This window comes from Podarcis melisellensis (assembly GCF_964234715.1).
Source record: "Podarcis melisellensis genome assembly, chromosome: 4".
NCBI lineage: Eukaryota > Metazoa > Chordata > Lepidosauria > Squamata > Lacertidae > Podarcis > Podarcis melisellensis.
The window spans coordinates 104,080,575-104,092,524 of record NC_138531.1 but is presented as its reverse complement, the minus strand read 5'-3'; the positions used below and the strand labels follow the sequence as shown (position 1 = coordinate 104,092,524).

Genomic DNA, 11,950 nt, shown 5'->3' with positions numbered 1-11,950 from the left:
GCTTTCTTAACCACCTGGGTGTATTGATTTTCCAGGTAAGGTCTTCAATGAGATAACTCCTAGGAATTTAAAGGAAGAGACTCCACACAGCCCTCCCCGTTGTCCAGCGGGGCTAGTTCTCTCTTCCTCCCAAAGTCCAACACCATCTCCTTTGTTTTGCTAAATGAGAAAGGGAGACGCCGGGACCCCAGGAAGAGTGTTGCTCTTGCGTCACAGGCAACTGCTTGGCCCCTGTGAGAATGGCAGAATGAATGGACTCAGTGGCCTGATCCAGCCACCTCTTCTTCCGTCCTTATAGAACCTCCAGGTGCAGGGGCAGTCTGTCTGGATTCCTAGGTCCATGGGGGGGGGTAACTGACCGCTGCAAGGACAGGATGGCAGACTGCACATTCAGTGATGTGACTGGGAGAGGGTGCAATTGGGGGGCTGGCAGTGGGGCTTGCTTTGGGGAGCGTAGAATGGCAGAGTTGGCAGAGGTCCCATGTAGGAATCCCAGCTAAGAACTGAAATGCACCCAGAGGGTCTGTGGGGGGGTGGGGGGGCAGAAATGCTGCAGAGTGACAGCAAATGAAGCGAATGTGATCCTCGCGGATGACCAGCCAGGCAGCAATGTGAAGTAAAGGAGCTGCTCTCCCTCCATACTTGGCACTTGGGGGGGGGGCTGAGGGTGGGGGTCTTCTTCCAGGGCTGTTCGAACCTCTCCAAAGTCTGCCGCTTAGAGGACCCTGGCTTTGCCCTGAGGGTTTCGCAGTGGGGTGCAGAGGCAAAGGTCTGCCCCACTGTTCGCTTGCCCCTTAGAGTAGCAGCCTCTAATTGATGCTGTTGATTTTGCCATCTCCGCCAATTCAAGAAATTCGTCTCTCCATTCTAATAATTCTGGTATTTTATCGGTTTTCCAGTTTTTTGCCACTACAATTCTGGCTGCTGCAGTTGCCTAAAAGAATATATTCCTTTTATCCTTAGGGATGTCGCTCAGTACCAAGCCCAGCAAAAATGCCTGGTTTTTTTTTTTTAAAGATTGAACTCCTGAATGTCTTTTTAAGCTCTTCATGTATCATAATCCAGAATTCTTTTGCTTGTCACTGGGTGCTGCTGCTGCTCTCTCATGCCTCAGGCGGACGCCCCACAACCCACCCAGAGCCCCCACCTCTCCTGGCTGGGGCCACCCGTTCTATCAGGAGGGGCCGCCTTTATCAGCCGCCTGCCAGGAGGCGCCTCCTGCCTGATATCCCCCAAATCTCCCGCTAACAGGTCTCCTCAGAGGCACCCAGGGCTGCTCCACTCACACACCCTCCTGTTGCACCCACAGCCCCAGGAGAAGTCCTCCTCCAGGTCCTCCAGGGGCCCGTCAGCCACAGGGCTGGCCCAAAACAGTCTGGAGAGCCACATGGGGGGGCTGGGGGCCCTCATGCGCTCCTCAAGCCGGACCCGCCCCGTCCTAAAGAGTCCAGACAAACAGACAACCTCTCTCTCAAAACAAAATTTAAAAATTCCTTCCAGTAGCACCTTGGAGACCATCACTGGAAGATGCTACTGGAAGGAAATTTTTTATTTTGTTTCGACTACGGCAAACCAACACGGCTACCTTGCCTGTAACCTCTCTCTCTTTCTCAACGTAAGAAGAGCAGGCTGGGTCAGGCCAAAGGGGGCCCAATGAGTCCAGCCTCCTGTTCTCCCCAAGGGGAAGCGCAAATGCAGGATCCGGGCCCCAGAGCAAGTCTCTCCTTCAGTTCCAGCACCTGGCCTTCAGAAGCATCGCTGCCTCTGACTGTGGAGGCAGAGAAGAGTTTGGATTTGATATCCCGCTTTCTCACTACCCTAAGGAGTCTCAAAGCGGCTAACATTCTCCGTTCCCTTCCTGCCCCACAACAAACACTCTGTGAGGTGAGTGGGGCTGAGAGACTTCAAGAAGTATGACTGGCCCAAGGTCACCCAGCAGCTGCAGGTGGAGGAGCGGAGACACGAACCCAGTTCCCCAGATTAGGAGTCCACCACTCTCAACCACTACACTTCACTGGCCCTGGTGGCTTCTGGGAACATGGCCAGAGATGCCCCCCCAGGCCCTGGGGGCAGCAGCAGGGCTCCCTCACCTTGGGACCCCCCCCCAAGTCCAGTCGAGTCACTGCACAAGTCTGGGAAACTCCTGTCTCAACCAGCCCCTCTTTTTCAAGCATCTGCCGGCCACTTGCCCCCAGGGGACCTCAGAGATCTTGGGCACCAAGGAGGAGGAAGGCTGGTGTCTGTGGGGAGAGGCAGCAGAGGGCTCTGCCAAGGGGGGGCCGGGGGGGCTCCAGGGGGCCTGGTCAGAGAGGACCAGCTGGATGCTCAGGGGCCCAGAAGTCTCTGGGTGGCCCAGGGGAGGGGAGACTCTCCTGAGCCCCCCTGGCAGAAAAGGGGGAAGGAGCGCCCTCTAAAATGATCCAGGGGAGGGGGCAGCTGCCCTGTGGGGAAAGGCTGGCATTTGGGGGCCTTTTTAGTTTAGAGAAAAGGGGAGAGTAAAAGGCGAAACGACAGAGGTTTATAAACCGACCTGGCCTGGCCTGGAGAAAGTGGAAGAGAGAAGCTTTCCTCCCTCTCTCCTAACACTAGAACCTCTGACATGTCAGGAAGAGATTCAGCATGGATTACAAAGTCCTTCTTCATGCAGCACGGAGTTAATCTGTGGAACTCCCTGCCACAGGAGGCAGAGATGGCCACCAACTTGGGTGGCTCTGAAAGAAGATCGGACAATTTCGTGGAGGAAGAGGGGGCTGCCAATGGCTCCTGCCAGGAGCGCTCTGCTGTGGCTCCGCAGTCGGTTGGAGGCAAAGATCCTTCTGAGGAGGGGAGAAAGGGCCTCTTGGGCTCAGGTTCTGGGGGCTGGTTTCCCTTGGGAGAATTCTGGCCCATCCTGTGGCCAATGTGGGCATGCTGGCCACCTCAGAAGGGCCTCATCCTGTCTGGCCAACCAGACACCTCTTCTGCAGCCCTCTCCCCACCCAGGTTCCCCAGGGAAGGAGACAGGTAGACTGCCTCTGCAGCTGGAGGCATTGCGTGGCCACAGAGACAAATGTGGCAAGTTACTTTAAACTCTTGTTTATTATTATTATTATTATTAGTATTAGTAGTAGTAGTAGTAGTAGTTATTTATATCTCGCCCACCTGGCTGGGTTTCCCTGGCCACTCTGGGTGGCTCCCAACAGAATATTAAGAATAATAAAGCAATAAAACACCAAACATTCAAAACTTCCCTTCAGATGTCTTCTAAAAGTCGGACAGTTGTTTATTTCCTTGACATCTGGTGGGAGGGCGTTCCACAGGGCGGGACCCACTACCGAGAAGGCGCTTTGAGCTTGCAGCCCCTCCTGGGACCTTGCCGGGAAGGGTGGGTCATAAATAAATACTCTCCCTGCACCAGCCTCTCCATGAAGCTCTAGGGCTGCCCTTCGCAGTCAAGGAGAGACACACGGCAGAGAGCCAACTGTGAACATTCACAGACCTTCTTCTCCAGCTCTGGAGTCTAGTCTCTTGGTGCTTGAAAGCCATCCACTCCCAGCTCTGTTTCCTCCCATGGAGCTGGCATGGCTGGCTTCAGGGGCTCTTCCCAGCCCAAGGAAGGCGCATGGCAGAGAGCTAGCTCTTTCTTGCCCAATATAACACTGGCTAGGATGCAGCTGTTCCCAGGTCTGCACTCTATGAGCAGCTGCAACAACAGGGGCGACTCTCCCTCCCTCCGTTTACGCTCCTCAGAGCCAGAGACTGCGCCTGCACGGAAGCTCCCTCTGCCCTTCCCTCTTCAGTCCCCTCCTGGTTCTGGGAGACGGAGGTTCAGGAGGTGGGGAAGCCCCTGGCCCTTCCCTGCCTCTTCCTCCAGCTCTGAAGCGTCCCCTGCCTCTGACGCTTGCCTCCCGACTGGCCCAGTTCCCCACAGATCACTGCCCCCCTCTTTCAAGCCAGACTCCAGCCCCTCTTCCCCCAGTGTCCTGCCAATCGTAGACACCCCCTTTTTGGAGGCTCATTGAGAGAAGCTCTGGGTTTGGGTCATCGCGGACATTTCCCTTGTGTCTCCCATTGCGCCTTCATCTGTGCAATGGGTCTAAATGCCACATGAGATCTGTGGGGTGTGTTTTGCCCCTGCAAAATGGCTCTCGGACTGTGAGCTTCTGGGGAGTCTCCTGGGCTGTGTGCTCAGTCCTGGTCCTGCTGCTTGCGAGGAGATGATAAAGAGAGCAGCTGGGGCCTGATGTCTTCTAGAGAGAAGCAGCTATCTGGGGCCTCCTGCTCTGCCCAGGGCGCCACACCCCACGGCCAGCCTCTTCCCCCCTCCTGCTCCTCAGCCCCACCAAGCTGGGCCCCAGAGGAGGAGGAGGAGCTTTGGCCCAGGGTATAAAAGGCTCCAGCCCTGGAAGGAGCTCCAGCTCAGCCCAGAAGGTTTTCTCCAGCAGCCAAGAGAAGCTCACAGCCAGCCATCATGGTGCACTGGACCGCCGAAGAGAAGCAGCTCATCAACACTTGCTGGAGCAAAGTGGACGTGGCCGCCTTGGGTGGGGAGACCCTTGCCTGGTAAGGCCAGGGGTGGTTGCCTCTCTGGGCAGGCTGGGCAGGCTCTCCTCTTTCCACCTGGAGAATGACCATCCGTGCCTCTCCCGGTGTGGTGTAGTGGTTCAGAGTGGTGGACTCGTAATCTGGGGAACCGGGTTCGATTCCCCGCTCCTCCACATGCAGCTGCTGGGTGACCTTGGGCCAGTCACACTTCTCTGAGTCTCTCAGCCCCACTCACCTTGCAGAGTGTTTGTTGTGGGGAGGAAGGGAAAGGAGAACGTTAGCCGCTGTGAGACTCCTTCGGGTAAAGCGGGATATCAAATCCAAACTCCTCCTCCTCCTCTTCTTCTTCTTCTTTCTCCTTCCCTCCTTCTCTCCAGCTTGCTGATCGTCTTCCCCTGGACCCAGAGATTATTCACTCACTTTGGGGACCTCTCCAGCCCTGCCGCCATCTGTGCCAACGCCAAAGTCAAGCAGCACGGCCACAAGGTCCTGGCCTCCTTCGGAGAGGCCATCAAGAACCTCGACAAGATCAAGGAGACCTTTGCCAAACTGAGCGAGCTGCACTGTGACAAGCTCCACGTGGACCCCGTCAACTTCGGGGTGAGCCTGCCTGGGGGAGGGCGGGGGGATGGGTGCCCGAGGTCCCCTCTGCAGGGTCACAATCCCCACACACCAATCATAGAAGTGTTCTGTTGGAAGGGACCCCGAGGGACATCTAGTCCAACCCCCTGAGGGAATCTCATGACAGACGGCTCCTCACCCTCTGCTTAACAACAGAAGGAGGGTCTTCCAAGGGAGTCCGCAAAAGCTCCTAATCTTCAGAAAGTTCCTCTTAATATCTAATGGGAATCTCCGTTCTTGTTGTTTAAATCCATTGGTTCGGATCCTGCCCTCTTGCGCACCAGAAAACAAGTTCCAGCCTTCTCTTTTCTCATGCGTTTAACTTGTTTTGAAATTTGTGTGATTTTACCGTATTATTTTTATGTGATGCATTTTTTATGGAGCAGCAATATAGAGATATAAATCAATGAATTTTAACTAAACCCACGTACCCAAGTAGGGGAGAGTTCCTGGCTATCTTTCACAGTCCTCATGGCGTCATCTCCTGGCGAGTTAGAGTGGGCTCCCCTCATCCGTGAGCACCTTCAGCCACGCCCTGAGCAAGCCGACCCCTTTACCTAGGAAAGAAGGGCAACTCGGTGGACTCTCTTGCCTTCTGGCCCTTCAAATGGAGCCTGTGGGCCTTTGCCCTTCCTCCTTCTGACTTGTCCCTGGTCAAGCAAGGATCTGTCCGGCTAGCAGAGGCCGAGCGCAGGAGGTCCCTGGCAGGGGCCAGTTTGCTTCTTGGCACCAAACCTCTCCTGGCATGGCAGTGCCAGCCTGGGATGGTGTGGGGTTCTGTCTGTTGCCTCCTGGACCGGCCTCCTTCCAGGAGACCCCAAACCCCTTCATCCATCCCAGCTGGCCTTTGGGCTTGACCCCACAGCCGCCAGCTGTGGCTGCGTGGGGTGGGGGTTGTGGGGAGAGGGCGACCCACACACGGGCCCCCTGGCGGAGGGAGTCACCCCCTCTTTTCTCTTCCAGCTCCTGGGTGAGGTCCTCATCACCATGCTGGCTGCGCGCTTTGGGAAGGAATTCACCCCTGCCTACCACCATGCCTTCCACAAGCTGGTCAAGGTGGTGGCTCATGCGCTGGCCCTCCGGTACCACTGAGATACCCCCAGGGAGAAGCGGCCGCCTCCTGCTGGTCTCGCCACCCACCGGGTGGGGTGGGGGACACCCCTTCCTGCCCCCATGTGACGCTTGACCCTCTAATAAATCCTTCCTCTGCAATCTGACCTGGTTTCCTGTGTCTCCTTCTCTGGGACGGGGGGGGGGGGAGACCCCTCCTGTTAGCTGGCTGGCGGTGGGCTTGGAAAGTGGGGGGGCTTCTCTGTCCTCTGTCACTCAAGAGGAACCATTGAGCACCAGTGGGGGGGGGGGGTTCAGGGCAATCTTCCCTCTTCTTATTCCTTTTGTTTAATCATTTTTATTAATTTCCAATGATTCAAGTTCCAACCTTAACAACCTTGCCGCTGGTTCTGTGTTGCAGTTTATGATCTCATCTTTTCTAGCATGCACCTGCACTTTAGTCCAATTAAGCTCTAATTAACAAGAGAACATCTGCTTCTTAATGGTGGCACAGGAGGTTCTTTGGCAGGCAAAGTGCTTTTGCACTCAGGGCCTCCCTGCCTCCCACAATCCATGCCAGAAGGAGAGCCAGGTATTGAGACGAACTGCAAGGGAAGCCCTTTCCCTCCTGTCTCTGGGTGAAAATTGCAAGGATAATTACCCCCCAATAATCCTTGTTTTGCCCTTCCCTCTTCAGTCCCCTCCTGGTTCTGGGAGACAGAGGTTCAGGAGAAGGTGGGGAAGCCCCTGGCCCTTCCCTGGCCTGGCCTGCCTCATCCTCCTCTTCCTCCAGCTCTGAAGCGTCCCCTGCCTCCGACGCTTGCCTCCCGACTGGCCCAGTTCCCCACAGATCACTGCCCCCCTCTTTCAAGCCAGACTCCAGCCCCTCTTCCCCCGGCGTCCTGCCAATCGTAGACACCCCCTTTTTGGAGGCTCATTGAGGGAAGCTCTGGGTTTGGGTCAGAGCGGACATTTCCCTTGTGGCTCCCATTGCGCCTTCATCTGTGCAATGGGTCTAAATGCCACATGAGATCTGTGGGGTGTGTTTTGCCCCTGCAAAATGGCTCTCGGACTGTGAGCTTCTGGGGAGTCTCCTGGGGTGTGTGCTCAGTCCTGGTCCTGCTGCGTGCGAGGAGATGATAAAGAGAGCAGCTGGGGCCTGATGTCTTCTAGAGAGAAGCAGCTATCTGGGGCCTCCTGCTCTGCCCAGGGCGCCACACCCCACGGCCAGCCTCTTCCCCCCTCCTGCTCCTCAGCCCCAACAAGCTGGGCCCCAGAGGAGGAGGAGGAGCTTTGGCTCAGGGTATAAAAGGCTCCAGCCCTGGAAGGAGCTCCAGCTCAGTGGTGGTGGTGAAGCGTTGTGTGGTGGGTCAGGCATGGAAGGCGGAGATGGAGAGCTGAGAGCGGCGGTGGCTGTGAGGCTCGGTCAGCGCGTTGCCTCCCTTCCCATCGGACAGCCCCAATCCCATTCCTACTTGCGTGCAAACAGGAAGGGGCGGGGATCCATCAGATGGGAAGGGAGCCTTCCCGTTGCCTAACTGAGAGATCCCTGCCCCCTCCTGCTTGCACGCAAGCTCTGATAGGCAGCGTGAAGCCTCCCTTCACAGCTGAGAGATCCCCGCCCCACTCCTGCTTGCACGCAAGTAGGAGTTGGGAGGCTGCTCTGATAGGCAGCATGAAGCCTCCCTTCACAGCTTAGTTGCTGGGTTCTAGGAAGGTGGAGGCAGCCCGGATCTGCATCTTAGAGCCCCTGCACCACCATCATATGGGGACTTCCCAGCAGCTCCTGAAGCCAGCCAGAGCCAACTGCTCTGGGCTGCTGAGACTGCCGCTGCTGTGTTTCCCAGGGACATTAGATGAAATCCGGGGACATTCCGGGGATGGAATTTGTCCGGGAACTTATTTGCAAACCTGGGGACTGTCCCCGGGAAATGGGGATGTCTGGTAACCCTGTCCCAGCTGACAGGCATCCATCATGGTGCACTGGACGGCCAAAGAGAAGCAGCTCATCACCGCTGCCTGGAGGAAAGTGGACGTGAAGTGAAGGAGTGAAGCAGTCGGGAAAACAGAGGGGGCATTTGGGGGTGGGAGAGAAGGCAGCTTTTAAATCTGTATTGAATTTGTATTTATTTCGTGACAACTTGTAAAAAATTATGGGAAATCGATGAAAATAATTGGCAAAATAAAATCTAAGGGATGTATTCAAAGCAGCATAATTTAGGGGGAACTAAAATATTGCTAAGGGACACAGGTGGCGCCGTGGGTTAAACCACAATCAGAAAGTTGGCGGTTCGAATCCCCGCGATGGGGTGAGCTCCCGTTGCTCGGTCCCTGCTGCTGCCCACCTAGCAGTTCACACTAGTGCAAGTAGATAAATAGGTACCGCTCCGGCGGGAAGTTAAACAGCGTTTCCATGCGCTGCTCTGGTTCTCCAGAAGCGGCTTCATCATGCTGTCCACATGACCCGGAAGCTGTACGCCAGCTCCCTCGGCCAATAAAGCGAGATGAGCACCGCAACCCCAGAGTTGGCCACGACTGGACCTAATGGTCAGGGGCCCCTTTACCTTAAAATATTGCTAACTGCCACCCCAATCTCCAAAATGTGCAGGACGCCATGAGTTTCAGACACTTAAGAAGAATTCATATTCCTTGGAATGAAGGTCAGACGAGACTGGGGTCCCTTTTAAAACCCCCCCTGTGGCTTTTGTCCTTCTGACTGCCAGCCAGGTGTCTTCGGGCGCAGAGCAAGCACCTTCCTTGCGCCCTCAGGCCATTCGCTGGCCCAGAAAGCTGCCTGGCTCCTTCAGCAAAGGATTTCAAACTGTCCCAGAACAGCCCTGGCCAACTCCCGTGGGGAGGACGGGGAACAGCTTTGAATGGAGACAGAATTGGCAAGGGAAGAGGCACACGCCCACGTGGAAGAGATCCTGATTTTTGCTGCTCCTGTTAGCTGGCTGGTAGGGGGTAGGAAAGTGGGGGGGGGGCGTCTCTGTCCTCTGTCACTCAAGAGGAACCATTGAGCACCAGTAGGGGGGGGTGGCTTCAGGGCAATCTTCCCTCTTCTTATTCCTTTTGTTTAATCATTTTTATTAATTTCCAATGATTCAAGTTCCAGCCTTAACAACCTTGCCGCTGGTTCTCTTTTGCAGTTTATGATCTCATCTTTTCTAGCATGCACCTGCACTTTAGTCCAATTAAGCTCTAATTAACAAGAGAACATCTGCTTCTTAATGGTGGCACAGGAGGTTCTTTGGCAGGCAAAGTGCTTTTGCACTCAGGGCCTCCCTGCCTCCCACAATCCATGCCAGAAGGAGAGCCAGGTATTGAGACGAACTGCAAGGGAAGCCCTTTCCCTCCTGTCTCTGGGTGAAAATTGCAAGGATAATTACCCCCCAATAATCCTTGTTTTGCTCTTCCCTCTTCAGTCCCCTCCTGGTTCTGGGAGACAGAGGTTCAGGAGAAGGTGGGGAAGCCCCTGGCCCTTCCCTGGCCTGGCCTGCCTCTTCCTCCTCTTCCTCCAGCTGAAGCATCCCCGAACGATTGACCAGGAGGGAGGGAACATGCCAGTCGGGCATGTGTCTCTACCAGGGTCCTACTCGAGTGTAGAACGAGCTCCTGACAGAAGATGAAACACCTAGGGGTTGTTTTTTTTTGTATAAATATATAATATACACTCCCCCCAACACTGCCAATCTCCCAGCGCCACAAACCCTTCACATTTCACCAAATTTAATCCCCAATTTTACATACAACCAGCTCATTAAGAAATATGTGCAATCCATTTCTCTTCTTTTCTGTCTGAAAGTCTCAGAAGCCGTCAAGATGCTACACAATGTGGTCCCTCCTGTCCCTTTCGCTGCTCTTATTTCCACCTTCAGGCTGATGAAGTGAACATGCGTGAGGGCCGACCACAGTTGTTGACGTTTTCTTAGGTTTGAAGTTTGCTTTTTTGGAATTTTACTTCCGCCTCTCCCTCTGCTTTTCTCTCCCCATGCAGTGAAACCTGAATGTAAGCTCCCTGGGGCAGAGTCCTGTCCTACACTCCAAGGCCCCTCAATTGTTAAACCAATAATCATCATCATCATCATCATCATCATCATCATCATCTGAAAGTGCAATTAATTATCCTCAGTGGGCTCAATTATCCACAAGAGACAAGCGATTGAAACTCTGTTTGCAATGCTTTCTTAGGCCCTACTTCCTCCCCGACAACATCCACACCTCCCTCCCTTACCTGGCCTTGAACACGGCTGTCCGACCTCCGGCCCCCATAACCAGCAAATCAGCCTCTCTACCGTGGACTGCAGAGGGTGAACATGAAACCCCTAGAGGTGTTTTGTATAAATATATAATATACATCCCCTCCTGTAACACTGCCAATCTCCCAGCGCCACCCACCCTTCACATTCCACCAAATTTAATCCTCAGTTTTACATACAACCAGCTCATTAAGAAATATGCACAATCCATTTCTCTTCTTTTGCGTCTCAGAAGCCGTCAAGATGCTGCACAATGTGGTCCCTCCTGTCCCTTTCGCTTGTTCTTGTAGTAATCTCCACAAAATCCTGCTCTCCTCTCCTTCCTCCCCCCTGAACTCAGAAATCTTCCTGCTTAGCAGACAGTCGATCCAGTTGTCACCCCTCTTTTCTTCTTTACTGCTTTTATTTCTCATAACGAAGTCCCAAGGGGGGGGTCAAAATCCCTCAAAAGTCCCTCAAGGTTGTTGCTCTCCATCTTCTTTCAGCCAAAGTCATTACTTCTAAAACTAATCCATCGCAAAGAGGCAAATTTATTTTTTTTTGTTATAAATATTTTATTAGGTTTTTAATAAACAAATTTCCACTTTCAAATACATACTTCCATAGATCCAATGGACTCCCCCCATCTCCCGAGCACTGCATTCCCTGTGTAACCAAAACCTCAGCAATTTGTTAACTTATTTTATACATAACAATATATCTTCCATTTTATCGTGTTATCTGATGTAGACATTTCAGTACAATTGCATTAATTTTTAATTTCCACACAATAAAAATATTTCATTATCTCACTTCTGTCTTATAGTGTCTTATTTATCAATTCAGAAATTTGCCGATACTGAAGCTATACCTTCCTAGAAAGGAGCATTTTTTAACATTCATACAACTTATAATGCTTTTTCAAATAGTCCTTAAAATTTTCCCAAACTTCCTCCGTTTCTTCTTCTCCCGAGTCTCGAATTCTGCCAGTCATTTCAGCCAACTCCATATAGTCCATCAGCTGCGTCTGCCATTCTTCCAATGTGGGTAGATTTTGTGTCTTCCAGTGCTTTGCCAACAAAATCCTCGCTGCTGTAGTAGCGTACATAAAGAAAGTTCTATCTTTCTTGACCATCCTCTGGTCTACCATGCCCAGAAGGAAGGCCTCCGGTTTCTTAGGTAAGGTGAATCTCAGCACCTTTTTTAGTTCATTATGTATCATTTCCCAGAAGGCCTTCACTTTCGGGCAGGTCCACCAGAGGTGTAAAAATGTCCCTTCCTCTTCCTTACATTTCCAACATTTATTATCGGACAGGTGATATATCTTTGCAAGCTTGACTGGGGTCATGTACCACCGGTATATCATTTTCATAATGTTTTCCTTCAAGGCAGTACATGCCGTGAATTTCATTCCGGTGTTCCATAACCTTTCCCAGTCTTCAAACATAATGTTATGCCCCAAGTCCTGTGCCCACTTTATCATAGAGGATTTGACAATCTCATCCTGTGTGTTCCAT

General features: G+C 53.1%; 1 protein-coding gene across 2 annotated transcripts in view; it reads left to right on the top strand.

The window, feature by feature from the left end:
* Positions 1-4,377: 4,377 nt before the first annotated feature.
* The window catches only part of LOC309369343 (hemoglobin subunit beta-1-like), a 34,684-nt gene continuing 27,111 nt past the window's right edge, over positions 4,378-11,950 (top strand). The window contains exons 1-3 of one of the 2 annotated variants that reach the window (XM_081910207.1): positions 4,380-4,542; positions 4,902-5,124; positions 6,109-6,362. In XM_081910207.1, coding sequence (XP_081766333.1) covers positions 4,451-4,542; positions 4,902-5,124; positions 6,109-6,237 — 444 coding nt within the window. In that variant the 5' untranslated portion in view covers positions 4,380-4,450 and the 3' untranslated portion in view covers positions 6,238-6,362. Of the gene's footprint in view, positions 4,543-4,901; positions 5,125-6,108; positions 6,363-11,950 lie in introns of those variants that run through there. The other variant, XM_081910206.1, reaches the window with a different exon arrangement.